The 26,731-nt window shown below is 38.1% G+C and overlaps 1 protein-coding gene across 5 annotated transcripts in view; it reads right to left on the bottom strand.

Annotated features, from left to right (window-relative positions):
• LOC128690723 (E3 ubiquitin-protein ligase rnf8-like) overlaps positions 1-26,731 on the bottom strand; it is a 290,771-nt gene that overhangs the window by 227,783 nt on the left and 36,257 nt on the right. For all 5 annotated transcript variants that reach the window (XM_070088192.1, XM_070088193.1, XM_070088195.1 and 2 more), the window contains exon 3: positions 20,908-21,101. In XM_070088192.1, the coding sequence (XP_069944293.1) occupies positions 20,908-21,101 (194 nt within the window). The remainder of the gene's footprint in view (positions 1-20,907; positions 21,102-26,731) is intronic.

Genomic DNA, 26,731 nt, shown 5'->3' with positions numbered 1-26,731 from the left:
GTGGTATATAAAACTTTTTTTCCATCTTGTTGATATCTCTATGCTAAATGCTTATAACATATACAAGTTGAAGACCAACAAAACACCAAAATATGGTGAATTTTGCCTGTCAGTAATCAGACAAATAATTGCAAAGTACCAAGGAGCAACTTCTGCAATAGACCAGCGCCCACAGACGTCATCTCGTTTGAGGCCTGGTGATCACTACCCATACAACTGCCTCCTACTACTGCCAAGAAAAATGCTCAGAAGAGGTGTTATGTATGTATGCATACCACAAAACTCCCACAAACACGCAGAGACACTCGTTTTATGTGTGAGGAGTGTGAAGTGCCCCTCTGCATATACCCATGTTTCAAAGAGTTCCACAAGCTGCAGCAGTTCTAGGAACGTGGTTAGTGACTGTACATATGTATATATATTATGGAACAATAGTAATAAACATTGTTTTGTATTGTTTGTTTGTGTAAACAAAGTGTATACACAAACTAATAGTGATAAAGTTTGTTCTGTTATTGTGTTGTAAAGAATGAGTGTATATTTGAAGAATGCACCTTACATTGGTCTCACAGGCCACATAAGTTACCTGGAACAGAAAAATATTGAAAAATGCAAGAAACCTTTGAATTAGAGTAAATAAAAGAATACCGGGTGGGAGGCTGTCGCCGCTGTTGCCGTACGCACGTCACTTTCTGCAAACTTTGCGGCTCTATATCTCGGTAAGTACTGATGGCAAAAAAATTTTTTTAGGCTTAAAACACTCACAAAAATATTCCTAACATTTTCATAAGAAAAGATAATTTTTTTTTTTTTCGAATATTTGGCAACATAGAATAACAGTTTCAGAGAGGGGCCTGAAACAGTCAAAGGATTAAAGGAGGGGTTTGGGATATTGGCAGTTTGGAGGGATATGTTGTGTATCTTTATACGTATATGCTTCTAAACTGTTGTATTCTGAGCACCTCCGCAAAAACAGTGATTATGTATGAGTGAGGTGAAAGAGTTGAATGATGATGAAATATTTTCTTTTTGGGGATTTTCTTTCTTTTTGGGTCACCCTGCCTCGGTGGGACATAGCCGACTAGTCAAAAAAAAAAAATGTATTATGCTACTACTAATAATAATTATAATAATACATAATAAAAATAATAATAATAATAATAATAATAATAATACATACGTAATACATTCATAATAATTCAGAATGCTGCCACTAGTTGGTGCAGTCGATGGCAAAACAACCAGTAAGAGTCCACATGTTTAACCCTTTCAGGGTCCAGAGGCCAAATTTCAAAGTGTGTACTAGGGTCCAAGAATTTTCAAAAAATAATTTTGTTACTTTTTCTTATGAAATGGTAGAGAATCTTTTTCTGAAAGTAATGAAACAAAAAGTACGAAATTTGATGGAAAATTTACAAAATTATGCTCTCGCAGATTTTGTGTCGGCGGTATTTTTGCCGACTTTGACTCCCATTTTAGGCCAATTACAATATTCCAGTCAACCAAATTCTTAGCTATTTCACTAGTATTACTTCTATTATATCGAATGAGCACAAGAAATCGCCAAGTCAACTGTTTCAACAACAAAATAAAGTGACTGGAAATTGGTAATTTGGCCAATTTAATGCAAAGTTCAAAATATTCCCATTTCAAAATAGGGTTCAGAATAAACAATGCAGGCATTCCTGGCACTAAACTAAAATTTCCTCTGTTCACTAGTTACATTTTCAGGCTTTACAAATGAATTCCATTTTGATTTTTTATTCACATAATGAATTTTTATTCAAACCAAAAAATAGAAGATTTACTGCTATGCAATACTGTAATAATTGCATAAATAACATCACCACATTTGTGAATGTATATTAGACCCACCAGCTGTCATGTATTAGACTTGTGAGGTCATTTGTTTACTCTTGAACATTGGCAAAAATTTAATATTTCTGCTGCTTTGAGGTCAGTTTCAAGCCATTTCCCGTACTAAAACCAATCAAAATCATCTCCATTTCTGTAGTATATCTTCTATTCTATCAAATGAGACCAAGAAATTGCAAATACAACATAAAAAATATACGAAAAACACTGCAAAGTCGCTGTTTTAATCGAAAATTACGGTCTGTTTTTTTTCTCTCATTATGCACTGTGTGCTGCAGGATTTGTTTTATGTGGTGCACACATACCACATAGATGTATTCTCTCATATCTAGGCCAAAATTTACTGCTCACAGCTTATCAGAGTGAGCTGAGCTCATGGCGTAGATCTACGGTTTGGACCCTGAATGTAAAGCCATAGATCTACAGCACGGACCCTGAAAGGGTTAAATAGCCGTGGGAGCATTTCTCTTGTGGTTGCTTGCAATTTTTTTTAAGTCATTTGGCCAAATTTCTTTTTTCTAACCATGGGTCCTAAGAAAATAAGTGCAAAGGACAGTGCTAAGAAAAAGAGGATGATTTCCATGGAATTAAAGCAAATTGTATCACCACTTGTCATATTATGGCCTATTTTATTCATTCTAGAGGATATATCAAGTTTCTGTTAATTATATTGCTTATTATGTCATATTAGATGAACTGTTATTTTATTATGTCATATTTGATGAATTGTGATTTTCCTCATTTAAATTAACTGAAATGCCACTAATTCGCTGGGATAAATTAATGGCATTTCAATTAATTTAGAGATAATTTATTAGATATACAGTGGACCCTCGCCTAACGAACGCATCGCATAATGTTAAATCCGCCTAACGAAGTGTTTGAGCATAAAAATTTTGCCCCGCCTAACAATAAAAAACTCACCCAACGTGATTCGTCCGGGACCTGTCCACGCTGCCCCGTGGGTGCCAGTGTTTACAAGACAGCCAGTGCAGTCGCATGTACGCATACATTTCGGTACATTTCACATTATCCTAGTGTTTTTAGTGGTTGTAACTGCAAAATAAGTCATCAAGGACCCCAGGAAAGCTTCTAGTGCCAACCCTGTGGTAAAAAGGGTGAGAATTAGTATGGAATTGAAAAAAGAGATTAAGGAAATGTGTGCAAAGTGGGTTGAACTACAAACCTTTATAGATGAAAATCACCCTAACACAGCTATTACAAGCCATGCTGGTGACTATTACGATGACAATGTTGTGGCCCATTTTAGGCAAATCTTAAAGGAACACGAGGTACAGAGCTCTATGGATAGATTTGTTGTGCGACAGAGGTCCAGCGAGTCTCAAGCTGGTCCTAGTGGCATTAAAAGAAGAAGGGAAGTAACCCCGGAAAAGGACTTGCTACCCCAAGTCCTCATGGAAGGGGATTTCCTTTCCAAACAATAACTTCCACCATCTCCCCCTCCTATCCCATAAATCATCACCAGATCTTCAATAAAGGTAAGTGTCATGTATTCTTTATTTAGTACAGTAGTAATTGTGCACGTCTTCTTCTTTTTGGGTGTATAAAAACGTATATTTCATGTGGTAAATTTTTTTTTTTATACAGGAAGGCCCCACTTATACGGCTGGTTAGGTTCCAGGCTACCGCCGTAAAGCGGAAACCGCCGTAAAGTGGAACACCCTTTTTTTCCACTTACAAATGCATACAAACACTAGATAACAAGTTTACACTAACATATATTAAGTTAGCAATAGAACCAGGCATCAAAAAACAATAAAAAAAGTACAATACACACATAGCGCACTCATTACTTACCTTAAAATATTTATAGCCTTAATCTAGGGTGAGACAAGTAGTATTTATTGTAAGAAATCAAGTGTGGTATGCATGGTAGTCAGCCAGGCTACCATACCAGGCCACCCCACCCACACATACAATTCTATGATATTTAAGCATCCCAGAGCGATAAAATGTATATACAGTTCACTCATTACTTACCTTAAAATATAGGGTGAGATGAGTAGTATTTATTGTAAAAAATCAAGTGTGGTATGTATGGTAGTCAGCCGAGCTACCATACCAGGCCAACCCACCCACACATATATTCTATGATATTTAAGCATCCCAGAGCGATAAAATGTATATACAGTTCACTCATTACTTACCTTAAAATATTTGTAGTCTTAATGTAGGGTCAGGAGTAAGTAAATGAGATAAAACGAATAAATGAGAGAGAGAAAGAATGAGTGCATGAGAGAGGACAGGTGCAGAGTTATGTAAACAAACCAGGCGAACGTAAGTTTTGTAAACAAACAAAGTGTACACGTCTGGTTTGTGTACAAGTTACATTGTGTACAGGTTGTCTCTACATTGATACGGTAGAATTAATAAAGAAGAACACTCCAATTCTCATGTAACATCATTTTGAGAAGAAATGATGCTCTGAGTGAAGGCAATGCAAATAAGTCACTCGGACTTTTTTGGGTTATCCTAGGTTCTCTACACATATGTTGTTATGTATGATAATCTATGTAACTGTATTTGTGTATACCTGAATAAACTTACTTACATACATACGAAAGGAATAATTTTCTACAGTTACCCCCAGTAACACATTTTCTCTTATGTTAGATTAGAGAAAATGTTATTCTTGGCATCACTTGTACAAGTTACCTGGCTACCACATCTCATATTTATGTTTATTTATTCTATTGTAGGGTGTATTTATCATCTTTTTATGTTATGTATCGTGTTTATTATATAATTTTGAAAAAAATATCATGGATGGATTAATGAAAATGTGTATATTAACGTAATATACAACATTCAATAAGACTCAGTGATTATTATTATTATTATTAGCATTTCTAATATGGCATCACTTGTGCAATTCGTCTGCTACCACATCTCATATTTATGTTTATTTATTCTATTGTGGGGTGTATTTATCATCTTTTTATGTTATGTATCGTGTTTATTATATAATTTTGAAAAAATATCATAGATGGATTAATGAAAATGTGTATTTAACGTAATATACGACATTTAAATGAGACGATGATTATTATTATCATTACTAATATGACGTCTGGAGACATAAGACACTCTTACTGATTTTAATGTGTACCTGCATGCCAGCACAGTATGTAAGTTTATTTAAGTACAGGTATACATAAGTATAATTATCAGAGTATATATAAAATATGAAATAACTTTTAAAAACATTTGAAATTTTGGAGTTTCCAGACAAAATGGAGAGACTTAGTGCTTATTGAGCTCACGAAGAATGTAAACAAACAAGGTGGGGCGCGGTGACCATATTAGAAAGTCAGGTGGGGGGAGCCGTATAGCGAGTTTTGGTCATAATTTGAAATGACTGTATTAGCGGAACGCCGTAAAGTGAAACGCCGTAAAGCGGGGCCTTCCTGTACTTTGCCGTGTCAGGAACGGATTTATTTGATTTCCATTATTTCTTATGGGGAAAATTAATTTGGCTAATGATAATTTCAGTTAACGATGAGCTTCCAGGAACGGATTAATATCGTTAGGAGAGGGTCCATTGTGTATACGAGCAAACTGAGTTACGAACTAGGTCACGTAAGTCAAGGTTCACGTAAGTCAAGGTTCAACTGTGTATCAATATAGCGCGAGAATTAGCATTAGTTTGATCAAAGTGCCTAGGCACGATAGTGGCCATCTTTGTAACTTAAATCTTACAACATGTAAAACACACTTTGTAAGCTTTACAAGCAAATAAATATTTGTATTTGTATGTATTTATACTACCACTAGTATTACACCTCACTTTAAGCCTATACAGTGGACCCTCGCCTAACGATAATAATCCGTTCCTGAGAGCTCATCGTTAGCTGAAATTATCGTTAGCCGAATTAATTTTCCTCATGAGAAATAATGGAAATCCAATTAATCCGTTCCAGAGAGCCAAAAGTATTAAAAAAAAATAAGACATGCACAATAACTACATAAATAAATGTTGAAGAGTACGGTGGACCCCCGACATTCAATATTAATCCGTTCATAAGAGCTAATCGAATGTCGAAAATATCGAAAGTCGAATTAATTTTCCCCATAAGAAATAATGGAAATCAAATTAATCCGTGCAAGACACCCAAAAGTATGAAAAAAAAAAATTTACCACATGAAATATTAAGTTTAATGCAATAGAATAATTGCAATAACAACAATAGCAATAGATTAATAACAATAGAATAATTGACACTTAACTTTAATGAAGATCTGGTGATGATTGATGGGATGGGAGGAGGGGAGAGTGTGGATGGTGTTAGTGTTTAGAAGGGGAATTCCCTTCCATTAGGACTTGAACTGGCAGCCTCACCATGCCTTACCACACTGTGTATGCCACTACGATTCTTAACCCTTTGACTGTTTCAGGCCCCTTTCTGAAACTGTCATTCTATGTCGCCAAATATTCGAAAAAAAAAATTATTTTTTCTTATGAAATGATAGAGAATCTTTTCCCGATGGTAATGACACCAAAAGTTTGAAATCTGGTCAAAAACTCACGAATTACGCTCCCGCGAAGTTAGCGGAATCGGCGACATATGTGTATCGGCGATTTCGCCGACTTTGAGCCCTGTTTTCAGCCAATTTCCTTGTTCCAGTTGACCAAACTCATAGCTATTTCCTTAGAACTCCATTTTATCTATCAGCTGAGTACAAGAAACCGCCCATTTACCAATTTGAACTACCCAATATAGTGGTCAGAAATTGGCAATTTGGCTAATTTCACGCAAATTAAAAAAGATGCCAATTTCAAAATAGGGTCCAGAATAAACAAGGTAGACATTCTTGGCACTAAAATAGCATATCCTCTGTTCATTAGTCACATCTCTAGGCCCCTCTTATATTATTATTGCTTTCTATTTTGATTTTTTTATTCATACAAAAAAAATACAAAATTTACTGTTATGCAGACTACTGCATTATTGTAAAAATGGTATAAATAATATCAGTGCACTAGTGAAAGAATATTAGACTCCCCAGGTGATGTGTATTGGACGTGTGGTGTGATTTGTTTACTCCTGAACATTGGTAAAAATCGAACATTTCCGCTACTTTGAGCTCAGTTTCAAAGTCGTTTTCATCGTCAAAGTAATGAAAATCATCTCTATTTCTGTAAAATGTTTTCCATTTTATCACCTAAGATCATGAAAACGTGAATACAACGATAAATACTATACGAAAATACACCTCAAAGTCGGCGTTTTATTCCAAAAAAACGATCAGTTTTTTTTTTCTCATTACGCAATGTGTGCTGCAGGATTTTTTTTATGTGTTGCACACTGATCAAATAGACCCATTCTCTCACATGTGGGCCTACCAGCTTTCTCCCGCTTGATTTGAAGCCGCTAGAATTATTGAGTATATATACGTCAGAAACATTGGCTCGTAAGACGTATTTATACGTCGAAAACAGTCAAAGGGTTAAAGGACCCCAACTTCTACACATATGCTGCTATGTATGATAATTCTATGTAACTGTATTTGTGTATACCTGAATAAACTTACTTATTACTTACTAAATCTTTCAAACCAACCTTTGCTGGCCTTAAATTCACTCACATCACCACTAGTTGCAGGCAATTTCTTTACCAAATCATGCACTCTGACACACGCACTCCACTTTCGTACTTTGCAATTATCTCTTTCATTTCAATAGTCATTAGCACCTTTTTTCTCAAAGGGTTGGCACTAGAAGCTTTCTTGGGGCCCATGGTTATTTATTTTGCAGAAACAAGCACCAAAAACAGTGATAATATGGATAACATGGAATGTACCGAATGTATCCTTAGATGCGCGCATACTGGCTGGCTTGTAAACACTGGCACACACAGGGCAGTTCAGGCCACAGGTGGACACGTCTCGTTCCAGTTGTATCGAATGTCGGGTTTTCCATCGAATGTCGAGGCGAAATTTTTGCGTTAAAATGCATCGAATATCGGATTTATCGAATGTCGATGCCATCGAATGTCGGGGGTTCACTGTATTGATGAGCGATGAGACACTGTTTTTCTTGAACACTCTGGGATTTTCCGAGTGACACATGAGTAAAGGCTTCACTTTGCAATCCCCACTAGCATTACAACAAAACATGAGAGTTAGCCTGTCTTTCACAGGCTTGTGTCCTGGGAGTGCCTTTTCCTCCTGAGTAATGTAGGTCCTATTTGGCATTTTCTTCCAGAACAGGCCTGTTTCGTCACAACTGAACACATGTTGGGATTTGAATTTTTCAACTTCACCATGCCTTATCGCACTGTGTATGCCACTACAATTCTTAAATCTCTCAAACCAACCTTTGCTGGCCTTAAATTCACCAATATGAGCACTAGTGCCTGGCATTTTTTCCTGTTCACCTGGGTGTTAGTCAACTGTTGTGGGTTGCATCCTGGGGGACAAGATTAAGGACCCCAATGGAAATAAGTTAGACAGTCCTCGATGATGCACTGGCTTTCTTGGGTTATCCTGGGTGGCTAATCTTCTGGGATTAATTGTTTCTCGGTAATTGTTTCCCTGTTAAGCCACACCAACAACACATTCTCCACATCTTCGAGTAGTACAGCTGATGGTGGTGGAGCAACAGCTGATGGTGGTGCAGCAACAGCTGACTGTGGTGCAGCAACAGCTGATGGTGGTGCAGCAGCAGCTGACTGTGGCACAGCAACAGCTGACCGTGGCTCAGCAACAGCTGAATTTGGTGCAGCAGCAGCTGACCGTGGTTCAGCAACAGCTGACCGTGGTTCAGCAGCAGCTGACCATGGTTCAGCAGCAGCTGACTGTGGTGCAGCAACAGCTGACCATAGTGCAGCAACAGCTGATGGTGGTGCAGCAACAGCTGATGGTGGTGCAGCAGCAGCTGGTGGTGGTGCAGCAGCAGCTGATGGTGGTGCAGCAACAGCTGATGGTGGTGCAGCAACAGCTGACTGTGGTGCAGCAACAGCTGACCATGGTGCAGCAACAGCTGACTGTGGTGCAGCAGCAGCTGGCTGGTGCAGCAACAGCTGACCGTGGTGCAGCAACAGCTGACCATGGTGCAGCAACAGCTGACCGTGGAACGGTAGTATGCATTTCTCACCTTTTTTACCACAGGGTTGGCACTAGAAGCTTTCTTTGGGCCCATGGTGGTTTACTTAGCAGTTTTATTTTTTTCTTCAACAAGTCAGCCGTCTCCCACCGAGGCAGGGTGACCCAAAAAAGAAAGAAAATCCCCAAAAAGAAAATACTTTCATCATCATTCAACACTTTCACCCCACTCACACATTATCACTGTTTTTGCAGAGGTGCTCAGAATACAACAGTTTAGAAGCATATACGTATAAAGATACACAACATATCCCTCCAAACTGCCAATATCCCAAACCCCTCCTTTAAAGTGCAGGCATTGTACTTCCCATTTCTAGGACTCGAGTACGACTATATGAAAATAACCGGTTTCCCTGAATCCCTTCACTAAATATTACCCTGCTCACACTCCAACAGATCGTCAGGTCCCAAGTATCATTCGTCTCCATTCACTCCTATCTAACACGCTCATGTACGCTTGCTGGAAGTCCAAGCCCCTCGCCCCCCCAAAACCTCCTTTACCCCCTCTTTCCAACCCTTTCAAGGACGACCCCTACCCCTCCTTCCTTCCCCTATAGATTTATATGCTTTCCATGTCATTCTACTTTGATCCATTCTCTCTAAATGACCAAACCACCTCAACAACCCCTCTTCTGCCCTCTGACTAATGCTTTTATTAACTCCACACCTTCTCCTAATTTCCACACTCCGAATTTTCTGCATAATATTTACACCACACATTGCCTTCAGACAGAACATCTCCACTGCCTCCAACTGTCTCCTCGCTGCTGCATTTACCACCCAAGCTTCACATCCATATAAAAGTGTTGGTACTACTATACTTTCATACATTCCCTTCTTTGCCTCCATAGATAACTTTTTTGACTCCACATATACCTCAATGCACCACTCACCTTTTTTCCCTCATCAATTCTATGATTAACCTCATCCTTCATAAATCCATCCGCCGACACGTCAACTCCCAAGTATCTGAAAACATTCAAATCTTCCATACTCCTCCTCCCCAATTTGATATCCAATTTTTCTTTATCTAAATCATTTGATACCCTCATCACCTTACTCTTTTCTATGTTCACTTTCAACTTTCTACCTTTACACACACTCCCAAACTCATCCACTAACCTTTGCAGTTTTTCTTTAGAATCTCCCATAAGCACAGTATCATCAGCAAAAAGTAACTGTGTCAATTCCCATTTTGAATTTGATTCCCCATAATTTAACCCCACCCCTCTCCCGAACACCCTAGCATTTACTTCTTTTACAACCCCATCTATAAATATATTAAACAACCATGGTGACATTACACATCCCTGTCTAAGACCTACTTTTACCGGGAAGTAGTCTCCCTCTCTTCTACACACCCTAACCTGAGCCTCACTATCCTCATAAAAACTCTTAACAGCATTTAGTAACTTACCACCTATTCCATATACTTGCAACATCTGCCACATTGCTCCTCTATCCACTCTATCATATGCCTTTTCTAAATCCTTAAATGCAATAAAAACTTCCCTACCTTTATCTAAATACTGTTCACATATATGCTTCAATGTAAACACTTGATCTACACATCCCCTACCCACTCTGAAGCCTCCCTGCTCATCCGCAATCCTACATTCTGTCTTACCTCTAATTCTTTCAATTATAACCCTACCGGATACTTTTCCTGGTATACTCAGTAAACTTATTCCTCTATAATTTTTACAATCTCTTTTGTCCCCTTTCCCTTTATATAAAGGGACTATACATGCTCTCCGCCAATCCCTAGGTACCTTCCCCTCTTTCATACATTTATTAAACAAAAGTACCAACCACTCCAACACTATATCCCCCCCTGCTTTTAACATTTCTGTCATGATCCCATCAGTTCCAGCTGCTTTACCCCCTTTCATTCTACGTAATGCCTCACGTACCTCCACCACACTTACATTCTGCTCTTCTTCACTCCTAAAAGATGGTATACCTCCCTGGCCAGTGCATGAAATTACCGCCTCCCTTTCTTCCTCAACATTTAAAAGTTCCTCAAAATATTCTCGCCATCTACCTAATACCTCCCTCTCCCCATCTACTAACTCCCCTACTCTGTTTTTAACTGACAAATCCATACTTTCCCTAGGCTTTCTTAACTTGTTTAACTCACTCCAAAATTTTTTCTTATTTTCATTAAAATTTCTTGACAGTGCCTCTCCCACTCTATCATCTGCTCTCCTATTGCACTCTCTCACCACTCTCTTCACCTTTCTTTTACTCTCCATATACTCTGCTCTTCTTATAACACTTCTGCTCTGTAAAAACCTCTCATAAGCTACCTTTTTCTCTTTTATCACACCCTTTACTTCATCATTCCACCAATCACTCCTCTTTCCTCCTGCCCCCACCCTCCTATAACCACAAACTTCTGCCCCACATTCTAATACTGCATTTTTAAAACTATTCCAACCCTCTTCAACCCCCCCACTACTCATCTTTGCACTAGCCCACCTTTCTGCCAATAGTCGCTTATATCTCACCCGAACTTCCTCCTCCCTTAATTTATACACTTTCACCTCCCTCTTACTTGTTGTTGCCACCTTCCTCTTTTCCCATCTACCTCTTACTCTAACTGTAGCTACAACTAAATAATGATCCGATATATCAGTTGCCCCTCTATAAACATGTACATCCTGGAGCCTACCCATCAACCTTTTATCCACCAATACATAATCTAACAAACTACTTTCATTACGTGCTACATCATACCTTGTATATTTATTTATCCTCTTTTTCATAAAATATGTATTACTTATTACCAAATTTCTTTCTACACATAGCTCAATTAAAGGCTCCCCATTTACATTTACCCCTGGCACCCCAAATTTACCTACTACTCCCTCCATAACATTTTTACCCACTTTAGCATTGAAATCCCCAACCACCATTACTCTCACACTTGATTCAAAACTCCCCGCACATTCACTCAACATTTCCCAGAATCTCTCTCTCTCTCCTCTACACTTCTCTCTTCTCCAGGTGCATACACACTTACTATAACCCACTTTTCACATCCAATCTTTATTTTACTCCACATAATCCTTGAATTTATACATTTGTAGTCCCTCTTTTCCTGCCATAGCTTATCCTTCAACATTATTGCTACTCCTTCTTTAGCTCTAACTCTATTTGAAACCCCTGACCTAATCCCATTTATTCCTCTCCATTGAAACTCTCCCACCCCCTTCAGCTTTGTTTCACTTAAAGCCAGGATATCCAGTTTCTTCTCATTCATAACATCCACAATCATCTCTTTCTTATCATTTGCACAACATCCACGCACATTCAGACTTCCCACTTTGACAATTTTCTTCTTCTTATTCTTTTTAGTAATCTTTACAGGAAAAGGGGTTACTAGCCCATTGTTCCCGGCATTTTAGTTGACTTTTACAACACGCATGGCTTACGGAGGAAAGATTCTTATTCCACTTCCCCATGGATATAAAAGGAAAAGTAATAAGACCAAGAACTATTAAGATAAAATCAAAGAAAACTCAGATGAGTGTGTATAAATAAACGTGTACATGTATGTGTAGTGTGACCTAAGTGTAAGTATAAGTAGCAAGACATGCCTGTAATCTTGCATATTTATGAGACAGACAAAAAACACCAGCAATCCTACCATCATGTAAAACAATTACAGGCTTTCGTTTTACACTCACTTGGCAGGACGGTAGTACCACCCTAGGTGGTTGCTGTCTACCAACCTACTAATCTTTATTTAGCAGTTACAAGCACTATAAACAATGGAATAATACAAAATGTATCAAATGTATGCATGCAACCAGGCACCCTGGCTTGTAAACAATGACGGCAGGGCAGCTGAGGCACTCAGGGTGGATGGACAGGTTTGGGAGGAATCACATTGGGTGAGTTTTTTATTGTGATGCGAGGCAAAATTTTTGTGTTCAAATGCTTCATATGTGATGCGTTCGTTAGGTGGGGGTCCACTGTACAGTGGACCCCCGGTATACGATATTAATCCGTTCCCGAGAGCTTATCGTATGCCAAAATTATCGGAAGGCGAATTAATTTTCCCCATAAGAAATAATGAAAATCAAATTAATCCGTGCAAGACACCCAAAAGTACTGTACTATGAAAAAATAAGTTTTACCGCATGAAATATTAAGTTTAATGCACACAAACTGAAGAAGACATGCACAGTTAGTAGTACATACTCTACTAACAATAGAATATATGACACTTACCTTTAATGAAGATCTGGTGATGATTGATGGGATGGGAGGAGGGGAGAGTGTCGAAGTTGTTAATAGTACAGTGGACCCCCGGTTAACGATTTTAATCCGTGCAAGAGGGCTCATCGTTATGCGAAATAATCGTTATGCGAATGAATTTTCCCCATAAGAAATAATGGAAATAAAATTAATCCGTGCAAGACGCCCAAAAGTATGAAAAAATTTTTTTTTTACCACATGAAATGTTAATTTTAATACACACAAACTGAAAAAGGCATGCACAATTAAATGACACTTACTTTTATTGAAGATCTGGTGATGATTGATGGGATGGGAGGAGGGGAGAGAGTGTGTTAGTGTTTAGAAGGGGAATCCCCTTCCATTAGGACTTGAGGTAGTAAGTCCTTTTCTGGGGTTACTTCCCTTCTTCTTTTAATGCCACTAGGGCCAGCTTCAGAGTCACTGGACTTCTTTCGCACAAGATATCTGTCCATAGTGGCCTGTACCTCTCGTTCCTTTATGACTTGCCTAAAGTGTTTCACAACATTGTCAGTGTAATAATCACCAGCACGGCTTGCAATAGCTGTGTGAGGGTGATTTTCATCCATGAAGGTTTGCACTTCAAGCCACTTAGCACAGATTTCCTTTATCTTTGTAGTAGGCAACTTCTTCAATTTCTCTCTCCCCTCCTCTGAACCAGTTTCCTCAGGTCTGGCCTCTTGCTCTTGAAGTTGATCTATCAGCTCATCAGTGGTTAGTTCTTCATTGTCCTCCTCCACCAACTCTTCCACATCCTCCCCACTAACCTCCAACCCCAAGGACTTTCCCAATGCCACAATGGATTCCTCAACTGGCACAGGATTCTCAGGGTTAGCCTCAAACCCTTCAAAATCCCTTTTGTCTACACATTCTGGCCACAGTTTCTTCCAAGCAGAGTTCAAGGTCCTCTTAGTCACTTCCTCCCAAGCCTTACCTATAAGGTTTACACAATTGAGGATATTAAAGTGATCTCTCCAAAACTCTCTTAGAGTCAGTTGAGTTTCTGAGGTCATTACAAAGCACCTTTCAAACAGAGCTTTTGTGTACAGTTTCTTGAAGTTGGAAATAACCTGCTGGTCCATGGGCTGCAGGAGAGGAGTGGTATTAGGAGGCAAAAACTTCACCTTAATGAAGCTCATGTCCCCATAAAGTCGCTCTGCCACGTCTGTAGGATGACCAGGGGCATTGTCTAACACCAGGAGGCACTTAAGTTCTAATTTCTTTTCAGTTAGGTAATTTTTCACATTGGGGGCAAATGCATGGTGTAACCAGTTATAGAAAAATTCCCTAGTGACCCATGCCTTACTGTTTGCCCTCCACAGCACACACAAATTATCCTTGAGGACATTCTTTTGCCTGAACGCTCTGGGAGTTTCAGAGTGATACACTAATAAAGGCTTCACTTTGCAATCACCAGTAGCATTGGCACACATCAACAAAGTAAGCCTGTCTTTCATAGGCTTATGTCCTGGGAGTGCCTTTTCCTCCTGAGTAATGTAGGTCCTGCTTGGCATTTTCTTCCAGAACAGGCCTGTTTCATCACAATTAAACACTTGTTCAGGTTTCAGTCCTTCAGTTTCTATGTACTCCTTGAATTCCTGCACATATTTTTCAGCCGCTTTGTGGTCCGAACTGGCAGCCTCACCATGCCTTATCACACTATGGATGCCACTACGCTTCTTAAATCTCTCAAACCAACCTTTGCTGGCCTTAAATTCACTCACATCATCACTAGTTGCAGGCATTTTTTTAATTAAATCCTCATGCAACTTCCTAGCCTTTTCACATATGATCGCTTGAGAGATGCTATCTCCTGCTATCTGTTTTTCATTTATCCACACCAATAAGAGTCTCTCAACATCTTCCATCACTTGCGATCTTTGTTTCGAAAACACAGTTGAACCTTTGGCAAGAACAGCTTCCTTGATTGTCTTTCTGGTGCCCACAATAGTAGCGATGGTTGATTGGGGTTTCTTGTACAGCTTGACTAGGTCGGCTATACGCACTCCACTTTCATACTTATCAATTATCTCTTTCTTCATCTCTATAGTAATTCTTACCCTTTGAGGTGTAGGGTTGGCACTAGAAGCTTTCTTGGGGCCCATGGTCACTTATTTTCCAGAAACAGCACCGAAAATACTGTAATAATACGAAATATTCCGAGTGTATGCTTGGATGTTACCGCGGAGGCTGGCTGGTAAACAATGGGACGGGGCGGCACATGTGAGGCTGGCTGAGGGCACATTGGACGCGTCTCGGACGAAAATCGGTAAGCGGGTTTTTAATCGGTATGCGCGGCAAAAATTTTGCGATAAAAGTAATCGTTATGCGGAAAAATCGCTATGTGATGCCATCGTTATGCGGGGGTCCACTGTATTTAGAAGGGGAATCCCCTTCCATTAGGACTTGAGGTAGCAAGTCCTTTTCCGGGGTTACTTCCCTTCTTCTTTTAATGCCACTAGGACTAGCTTGAGTCACTGGACCTCTGTCGCACAACAAATCTGTCCATAGAACTCTGTACCTCCCATTCCTTTACAATTTGTCTAAAATGGGCCACAACATTGTCATTGTAATAGTCACCAGCACGGCTTGCAATAGCTGTGTTAGGGTGATTTTCATCCATAAAGGTTTGCAGTTCAACCCACTTTGCACACATTTCCTTAATTTTTGAAGTAGGCACAATGGATTCCACAACTGGCATAGGCTTCTCAGGGTTAGCCCCAAACCCTTCAAAATCTTTCTTAATTTCCATACTAATTCTCACCCTTTTTACCATAGGGTTGGCACTAGAAGCTTTCTTGGGGCCCATAGTGACTTATTTTGCAGAAACAAGCACCAAAAACACTGTGATAAAATGGAATGTACAGAATGTATGCTTAGATGCGAGCACATTGGCTGGCTTGTAAACACTGGCACTCACGTGGACGCGTCCCGGACGAATCGCATGTGGCGGGTTTTTTAACGAGTGGCGAGGCAAAATTTTTGCGTTAAAATGTATCGAATACCGGATTTAACGTATACTGATGCCACTGAATGCCGGGGGTCCACTGTATATACCCTGTGTCTGTATATTTTTTTAACAGCTTGATAAAGCTCCTGGAGAGCAAAATGTTGCCACAATAAAATGTCACATTAGCTGCATTTGTGTCCTTTTACTTACCACATTTTTCTAAATGTCCAAGTTAAAATTCAATACACTCAAAGCAAGGAAGATGTTAGTGAATGCTGTTATGACCATATATATTTGTAAACAAATTACTAAAGTTTCATATACAGTATCACTTATACATCAAGCATTATATTCTCTGATTAACTATAAGAATACATTCTGGCAAGAAATTCTACATCAAATAAGAGAATGCCCAAATACAATAAATTTACATTTAACTCTTTCACTGCTGTGACCCCTGAAATTAAGTGTTGAATGTTGCAATTTATAAAAAAAAAAAAATCATCTGAAATGGTAGAGAAACTTTTTCTGAAAGTAAAGACACTAAAAATGTGAAATTTGATGGAAAACTTATGGAATTACACAGGTGTAAATTTGTTAGTCTGGCACAATTTACACAATTGTGTCCACTTTGATCCCTAAACCAATTTCAACACTCAAATCAATTCAATTCCTAGCTCCTTTGGTACTATGTCTTCCATTCTATCGACTGAGCATAGGTAACCACCCATTTAACTATCAGAATTACTTGATAATGTGCACAGAAGTTGATAATTCTGCCAATTTTACAAAAAATTAAAAAAATCTAATTTAAAAACAGTAAAAATAAACACTGTATAGGCATTCCAGCTATTTTAAATCCAACACCCCACAAAAAATTAAAGTCTTCCCCCTCTATCTTGGATAATAAAATATAACCATGAATGATTGGTCATAGTTTAGGCCATCCTAATAATTGAAGCACATATAGTAAAACCTTATACAGCAGACTGGGAAGAAACTAGGAGACCCTGCCCTCAAGAAAAAATTTAAAATTTCTGCCGAGATGAGCCCTATTTCAAGCTACAGTATTTCAAGAAGCATCTCTTATTTCACAAGAATGTCTTCCATTCTATTAATTGAAACTTAAGAAACAGCCAGATAAACCATAAAAACCACCCAAGAAACCACCTCAAGATGCTATTTTAAACCAAACACAAAGTAAGAGGTTTCCTTTTCCCATTATGCACTGCATGGTGTAAGATCTTTTTATACTTTTCCTATATTTTAACTCTTAACCCCTTGACTGTCGCAACCCCAAATCCTGAGGTGTCTCCTGGTGTCGCAAAAAAAAAAAAAAATTCTTATGAAATGATAGAGAATCTTTTCCAAATTGTAATGACACCAAAAGAACGAAATTTGATGGAAAACTGATGGAATTACGCTCTTGCAAAGTTAGCGACCTCAGCGATATTTACGAATCTGCGATTTCGCCCATTTTGAGCCCTATTTTCGGCTAATTCCATTGTTCCAGTCGACCAAACTCATAGCTATTTCTTTAGAACTCCATTTTTTCTATCAATTGAGTACAAGAAGGTGCCCATTTACCAATTTCAACTATCCAATACCATGGTCAGAAATTTGCAATTTGGCCAATTTCACGAAAATTAAAAAATATGACAATTTCAAAATAGGGTCCAGAATGAACAGTGCACACATTCCTGGCTCTAAAATGACATTTTCTTTGTTCATCAGTCACATCTCCAGGTCCCTCTGATATTACTCTTGCTTTCTATTTTGAATTTTTATTCAAACAAAAAATAAAAGATTTACTGTTATGCAGACTACTGCAATATTGTAATAATTGTATAAATAATGTCATTCCATTCATGATTGCATATTAGAATGGCTACTTGGACATTTATTGGAAAATGACATCATTTGTTTACTTTTGAATATCGGCAAAAATCAAACATTTCCCCTACTTAGAGCTCCATTTCAAGGTTCTTTTCATAGTAAAACCAATCAAAATCACCTCTATTTCTATAATGTGTTTTCCATTCTATCAATTGAGATCAAGAAAACGGAAATACAACTATAAATACTATACGAAAATAGACCACAAAGTCGGCATTTTAATTAAAAAAATGGTCGGAGATTTTTTTTTTTCTCATTATGCACTGCGTGCTGCAGGATTTTTTTATATGGTGCACACTGACCGCACAGAATCATTCTCTCACATGTGGGCCTACCAGGTTTCTCCTGCTTGATATGAAGCTGCTAGAATTTATGAGTACAGTGGACCCCCGGTTAACGATTTTAATCCGTGCAAGAGGGCTCATCGTTATGCGAAATAATCGTTATGCGAATGAATTTTCCCCATAAGAAATAATGGAAATAAAATTAATCCGTGCAAGACGCCCAAAAGTATGAAAAAAATTTTTTTTTACCACATGAAATGTTAATTTTAATACACACAAACTGAAAAAGGCATGCACAATTACATGACACTTACTTTCATTGAAGATCTGGTGATGATTGATGGGATGGGAGGAGGGGAGAGCATTATCTTCTTACTGTTTAGAAGGGGAATCCCCTTCCATTAGGACTTGAGGTAGCAAGTCCTTTTCTGGGGTTACTTCCCTTCTTCTTTTAATGCCACTAGGACCAGCTTGAGAGTCACTGGACCTCTGTCACACAACAAATCTGTCCATAGAGCTCTGTACCTCCCGTTCCTTCAAGACTTTCCTAAAATGGGCCATAACATTGTCATTGAAATAGTCACAAGCACGGCTTGCAACAGCTGTGTCAGGGTGATTTTCATCTATAAAGGTTTGCAGTTCAACCCACTCTGCACACATTTCCTTAATCTTTGAAGTAGGCACAATGGATTCCACAACTGGCATAGGCTTCTCAGGGTTAGCCCCAAACCCTTCAAAATCTTTCTTAATTTCCATACTAATTCTCACCCTTTTTACCACAGGGTTGGCACTAGAAGCTTTCTTGGGGCCCATGGTCACTTATTTTCCAGAAACAGCACCGAAAATACTGTAATAATACGAAATATTCCGAGTGTATGCTTGGATGTTACCGCGGAGGCTGGCTGGTAAACAATGGGACGGAGCGGCACATGTGAGGCTGGCTGAGGGCACATTGGACGCGTCTCGGACGAAAATCGGTATGCGGGTTTTTAATCGGTATGCGCGGCAAAAATTTTGCGATAAAAGTAATCGTTATGCGGAAAAATCGCTATGCGATGCCATCGTTATGCGGGGGTCCACTGTATATATACGTTAAACAAGGTGACTCGTAAGACATATATATATACGACCAAAACAGTCAAAAGGTTAAACTGTCCAAATGTAGATCTGCGTTCACGTGCGTAGCGCTCCGACCTTGATTTTTCCCCATTTGAAAGCATGTAAAAAAAAAGTAGATCTACGTCCAGAGCCCCCCCCCCACACACACATGGACGTAGATCTACATTTGGACACTTTAAGGGCTAATACCTTTGACAAGATTATCATCTACAGTAATTTATGACTGACAATAAATTTTATATTACAGCAAAGGAATGCTCTGAACATTTCTTGGCTACTGGTAATTAAACCTTCCACACAAGCTGTTTCTAACCCTTTGACTGTTTCAGTCGTATATATGCGTCTTACGAGCCAGTGTTTTTGATGTATTTATACTCCAAAATTCTAGAGGCTTCAAATCAAGTGGGAGAAAGTTGGCAGGCCCATATGTGAGAGAATGGGTCTGTGTGGTCATTGTGCACAGTAAAAAAAAAAATCCTGCAGCATGCAGTGCACAATGAGAAAAAAAACTCCAACCTTGTTTTTGGATTAAAACGCCGACTTTGAGGCGAATTTTCATATACTATTTATGGTTGTATGCTCGTTTTCTTGGTCTCATTTGATAGAATGGAAGACTTATTACAGAAATAGAGATGATTTTGATTGGTTTCAAGATGAAAAGGACCTTCAAATTGAGCTAGAAGTAGCGGAATGTTCGATTTTTGCCGATGTTCAAGAGTAAACAAATGACGTCATTGTCCAATTAGTGTCCAACTAGCCATTCTAATACACAGTCACAAATGAGTTGACATTATTTATACAATTATTACAATAATGCAGTAGTCTGCATAACAATAAATCTTCTATTTCTTGTGTGAATAGAAATTCAAAATAGAAAGCAAGAGTAAGATAAGAGGGACCTGTAGATGTGACTGATGAACAGAGAAAATGTTATTTTACTGCTATGAATGTCTGCATTGTTCATTCTGGACCCTATTGTGAAAGTGGCAACTTTTTTAATTTGCATGAAATTGGCCAAATTGCCAATTTCTGACCACTTTATTGGGTAGCTGAAATTGGTAAATGGGCGGTTTCTTGTACTCAACTGATAGAACAAATGGAACTGGCCAAAAATAAGGCTCGAAGTGGGCAAAATCGCCAATGTGTAAATATTGCCGAGATCCTAACTCCACGAGAGCGTAATTCCGTAAGTTTTCAATCAAGTTTCGTACTTTTGGTGACATTACCATCGGGAAAAGATTCTTTATCATAAGAAAAAATAATTTTTTATATTCTTCGACACTGAGAGCAAGTTTTTGAGCAGGGGTCTCAACAGTCAAAGGTTTAATATCTGATGACAAGACAGCTATCCTTCATGTTCCACAAAGTATAAAGAAAAAACTTCTCACCAACCTTTTTCCCTCAGACTTTATTCTCTTGATGTTGCTTTCCTGTGAAGAGCTTTCTATTCTTACATTGACCTCTTTTACCCGAAATTCAAAAACAAATGTTGCTGGCTGGCCAATCTGTATTTTTGCACCAACACTCAGTTCATGCTCCACTTCCTTGGCAATAGGTACATCATTCACAAATACCCCATTGAGACTCTGAAAAAATAATATTCTTAGTTTTTATAATTATAATAATTACAAGCCCAGGTTTAATATAGTATAGAGACATTTAAATACTTGATGATTAAAATTTGTGTTTCTCTTTTTCAAGCTGACCTGCTTTGGTGAGAGACAGCCAGCATGTTAAAAAAATATACATATAGATAATGTACGTATATACAGTGACCGTGTATGTCGTCAGAGGCGACTAAAATGCCGGGAGCAAGGGGCTAGTAACCCCTTCTGTATAAATTAATAAATTTAAAAAGAGGAACTCTTGTTTTTTCTTTTTAAGTTGCCTTGCCTCAGTGGGATATGGCCATTTGTTGAAAAAAAAAAAAATACAGTTGACCCCTTGAACAACATGGTTCCACTTATGAGCATATTTTTTCAATAAAAATATTGAAATTTTTGGGGGAGATTTGTGACAATTTGAAAAAATTGGCAGATGAACTGTATAGCCTAGAAATATAAATTAAGAAAAAGTTAGGTATCTCATGAATGCATAAAATATATGTAGATACTAGTCCATTTTATCATTTACTACCATAAAACATACACAAATCTATTATAAAAAATTTCAAATTAATCAAAGCTTATAGACACAAACACTTAGAGATCATACATGGCACCATTCACAGTCGAGAGAAACGTAAACAATGTAAAGATGCAATATTAAATTATAATTGCATAAAATTAACTGTAGTACATAATGAACTACTGTAATAATTTCATAGCCACCTCCTGTTGCTATTGAGGTGAGCTAAAGTGTTGCGAGTATCTGCTTAAAACGGCGTGCGCGCAGGATTGATCTAAGAAAGGCATATCTATAGACTCTAATATGATTCAAGAAAAAACGAATTCATTATACGACAACTCAAAGAAAAAGGAAGCTGGAGAATTTAATGTCAGCAAGGGGTGATTTGATAATTTTACAAAGAGGTTTGGCTTAAAAAAAAAGATGAGATAACAGGAAAAGCAGCTTCTGCTGACATGGACCCTTCTACGATACCGGCCCTAAAACTAAAGCAAACAGTACCGTATACAGGTTTCCCTTAACATTCGTGAGGGTTAGGGGCAGCGGCAGCAACAGCAGCGACCTCCAAGCTCCATACTTTTCTCCAACTATCAGAGCCACCAATGCTCCTATGATGACCTAGTTACAAGAAAAACTGCACTACCCAACGTAGCACCCAGAATGACCAAAGATTACCAACAGTGAAACCTACAAATCAAAAATAATAGAGATCAAAGGAAGACTACCCTCAAACCCAAAGCAACACCCCGCTGCCAGCCAAACAAAGTAACCCTAAGCTTTGTATAACTACAACTTCTTCTTAACTACAACAATTCCTGTAGTATTATGAGGCGCAATCTCAGAGGAAACAGCACCAAGGCCAGTAAGAAAACACCGAAAAGTCAACTATTCAACAAGTGTAGCCAGGAGGACGCCGGCCCAGCTACCACCCCTCTCACCACCGCTCAAGGTGACACCACAACAATAATAACAAACATGGCTGCCCCCAGCCCATCCACCCCTCTCTTCCGCGGATTCAACCTACCAAGTAGTCTCTCAGGTATGACCAACGATCCAGATACCCTAAAGTCATCCAACTCCACCTTAGTTATTGAAAATATGAATCTTCGAGAGACGCTAACAAAACAAGACACCAGGATGACACAACTCGAGGACAAAATCCTCAGTCTTGAACAAAAGTTATCAACACCAGGAATGACTAACTATGGCAAGACCATCCAAGCAGTCATAGACAGCCATGCAGAACAAATAATATCTCTTAATACAAAGGTTGAAGAAGCAGTAAAAGAATGGAAGAATAACTTAGATAACCAGTTCAGTGACTACTTTGCTCTCCAAGAAGATAAAACTGAACAAGATAAACTATCGGACGCAGTAATAGTTAACAGTCCACTTTTTCCCAGTAATATGAACCAAACAAACAGTAAAGAAATTACTCTGCCGATCATAAAGGACCAAGCAAAAGTTACAGTACCAGAGTCAGAAATAAAGGAAGCCAGGTTGCAGATTCTACTCACATGACAGGAAAAAAGACTTAATAATTGCATCTATTAAAGTAAAGAAAGAGGTATACATAAACGTGTGTCTTACCAAAAAACGTCAGAACCTCCTGTATAGAGTCAGAAAACTTAAGCGGGAGAATAATGACACAATACACCAATGCTTCACACGGGATGGGAAAATTCTAGTTAGGAAAACGAATGTAAGTCAACTGTACACAATCACGAACGAGAATGATCTATCACGATTTCTCAGGGATACTAATCTTACAGAGAATAACTAAACAATGTCCAACCTAGAAGCCTACGTAGTGTAGTGTAAGTTTTGTTCCATTATTGTTCAAATTTCATAGTACAATCTCTTAGTAATTAAATAATCAACTACCTCATTTTGTGATTTTACTAGTAAGCATAAGCCACCTTATGTAATTTTCTTATTTACTATTGTTTGCTTAAATATTAGCTGAATTGATACTTTCTCTGTCCATATCACTACCTCATATTTTCTTAAATACTATTAACTGATATTACTTACTAAAATTAATAATTAACCCTTTCAGGGTCCAAGGTCAAAATCTGAAGTGGTGCCCCAGTGTCCAAGAATTTAAAAAAAAAAAAAATATTTTTTCTTATGAAATGGTAGAGAATCTTTTTGTGAAGGTAATAAAACAAAAAGTATGAAATTTGATGGAAAATTGACGAAATTATGCTCTCGTGAATTTTGATGTGTCAACGATATTTACGAATCGGCGATTTTGCCGACTTTGACTCCCACTTTAGGCCAATTACATTATTCCAGTCGACCAAATTCTTAGCTATTTCACTAGTATTACTTCTATTCTATCGACTGAGCACAAGAAATCGCCAAGTCAACCATTTCAACTACAAAATAAAGTGGCCGGAAATTGGTAATTTGGCCAATTTAACACAAAGTTCAAAATATTCCAATTTCAAAATAGGGTCCAGAATAAACTATGTAGGTATTCCTGGCACTAAACTAACATTTCCTCTGTTCATTAGTTATGTTTTGAGGCTTTACAAATAAATTCCATTTTGAATTTTTATTCACATAATGAATTTTTATTCACACCAAAAAATAGAAGATTTACTGTTATGCAATATTGTAATAATTGTATAAATATCATCACCACATTTGTGAATGTATATTAGACCCACCAACTGGCGTGTATAAGACGTGTGAGGTCGTTTGTTTACTCTTGAACATCGGCAAAAATTTAACATTTCCGCCACTTTGAGCTCAGTTTCAAGCCATTTCCAGTGCTAACACCAATTAAAATTATCTCTATTTCTGTGATATGTCTTCCATTCTATCAAATGAGACCAAGAAATCACAAATACAACTACAAAAAGCATACGAAAAAACACTGCAAAGTCACTGTTTTAATTGAAAATCACAGTCTCAGTTTTTTTTCTCTCATTATACACAGTGTGCTGCAGGATTTGTTTTATGTGGTGCACACATACCACATAGATGTATTCTCTCATATCTAGGCCCAAATTTACCACTCACAGTTTATCAGAGTGAGCTGAGCTCATGACGTAGATCTACGGTTTGGACCCTGAACGTAAAGCCGTAGATCTACGGGACGGACCCTGAAAGGGTTAATTACCATTTTTACTACCAGTACAATTTACTCTTAATATTTTTGACATCATTTAATTACCATTACTTGTCTAATTGCCATAACCTGTTTTAATACCACATTTACTATCTTAGAGTACTCTTAAATATCTTGTACTGCCAAATAACCTCTAGTATAACTACCAGTGCAATACTGAATCCAAATAACTGTTCTTAAAATTCAATACTTGAAATAAATATTACTTTTTCACTTTTTTTTTTGCTAATTAATCTTTTTTGTAATCATTATTACTTACTAAAATTTTATTAAACACCATATTTACTACCAGTCATTTTACTTTTGTACATTAATCATTATTTTATACTTCCCATAACATTTTGTTGCCAAATTTCCAAGTTTGTATATTCAACTCCAACTTTTACATTATCCTTTGTACCTGTGTACCTGTCTACCATCTTACTATCATATTATAACCAAGTCATTGCCATTGTTATTTTTTACTTATTATTCTTTTGGTACTTTAATTTGTGAATTTTAGTTTGTCAATTTAAATCTAGTTATACTCTTGATCTTGTTAACAACCTATATCAGACCCTAGTGCAATTGCAAGTTATTACTTTTTTTATTATCACACTGGCCGATTCCCACCAAGGCAGGGTGGCCCGAAAAAGAAAAACTTTCACCATCATTCACTCCATCACTGTCTTGCCAGAAGGGTGCTTTACACTACAGTTTTTAAACTGCAACATTAACACCCCTCCTTCAGAGTGCAGGCACTGTACTTCCCTTCTCCAGGACTCAAGTTCGGCCTGCCGGTTTCCCTGAACCCCTTCATAAATGTTACTTTGCTCACACTCCAACAGCACGTCAAGTATTAAAAACCATTTGTCTCCATTCACTCCTATCAAACACGCTCACGCATGCCTGCTGGAAGTCCAAGCCCCTCGCACACAAAACCTCCTTTACCCCCTCCCTCCAACCTTTCCTAGGCCGACCCCTACCCAGCCTTCCTTCCACTTTAACAGTGTAGCAAGTAAGTTAAGCAATTAATCAACAGAAAAAGGACAGCACAAACCTAACTCCTCCAATGTTGTTGGAGTTATATAGGGCGACTGACAACACCGCCGTCTCTAGTCTCTACCACCTCTGATGCCGCCTCCACCACTACTATGTAAGGCTTATGCTCTCAGTGGCCCTTATACACCCAACAACAACAACACAGCAACACCCGTGACATACTTAATGACATATTTTATTCATTCTAGAGTATATGTCATGTTTCTATGTTAATAATATTGTTTATTATGTCATATTAGATGAATTGTGATAGATGAATAAGCCACAGAGTTGCTATTAGTGTCATATTGAAGGACTATCTTGTCCTATCTCCAAACAAACTCTGCCACAATTCCTAACATATGTAATGACATATTTTAAATATGACTGGGTGGCTGGGAATTCGCGAATGTTCGAACCCCGCGAAAGTGGAAAACGCAAATGTTGAGGGAGACCTGTAGCAACTTTTTTAGAGAAATGAAAATGCAAAAAAAATCAAGACAGAAATTACAATGAATTTCCTTAAAGTTACACTGAGTATGTCTGCCTCTCCTGCCTCCCCTTTCACTTCCTCCACCTCTTCTGCTTCTGCCACCTGAGACAGCAAGGCCAGCCCCCTCCTCTTCCTCCTTGGCCTACTCAACATGAAGACAACAAGAATGAGGACCTTTATGATACACTTCAACTTAATGAACAGTAAATAATCATGCCCAACAGTTAGTAAACTAATCTGTCGTGTATGTGCGCGAGTATCTTCATGTGAAAATCTAATAACTGTACAGCAAGAACTGTACAAGATGTTTTCGTTACCGTCATAGCATCATCATCATCGTTTAAGTATTCGTTGTGTAGAAGACTGTGTGGAAGACTTGTATGGAAGTGGATAGCCTATCCTTACAAAGGCATAAGGCGAGTGATATTTAACATAAA

The sequence above is a fragment of the Cherax quadricarinatus genome, chromosome 24 (assembly GCF_038502225.1).
Source record: "Cherax quadricarinatus isolate ZL_2023a chromosome 24, ASM3850222v1, whole genome shotgun sequence".
NCBI classification, from domain to species: Eukaryota; Metazoa; Arthropoda; class Malacostraca; order Decapoda; family Parastacidae; genus Cherax; species Cherax quadricarinatus.
The sequence above is the reverse complement of the archived record's forward strand: the minus strand, read 5'-3'. Positions and strand labels throughout refer to the sequence as shown.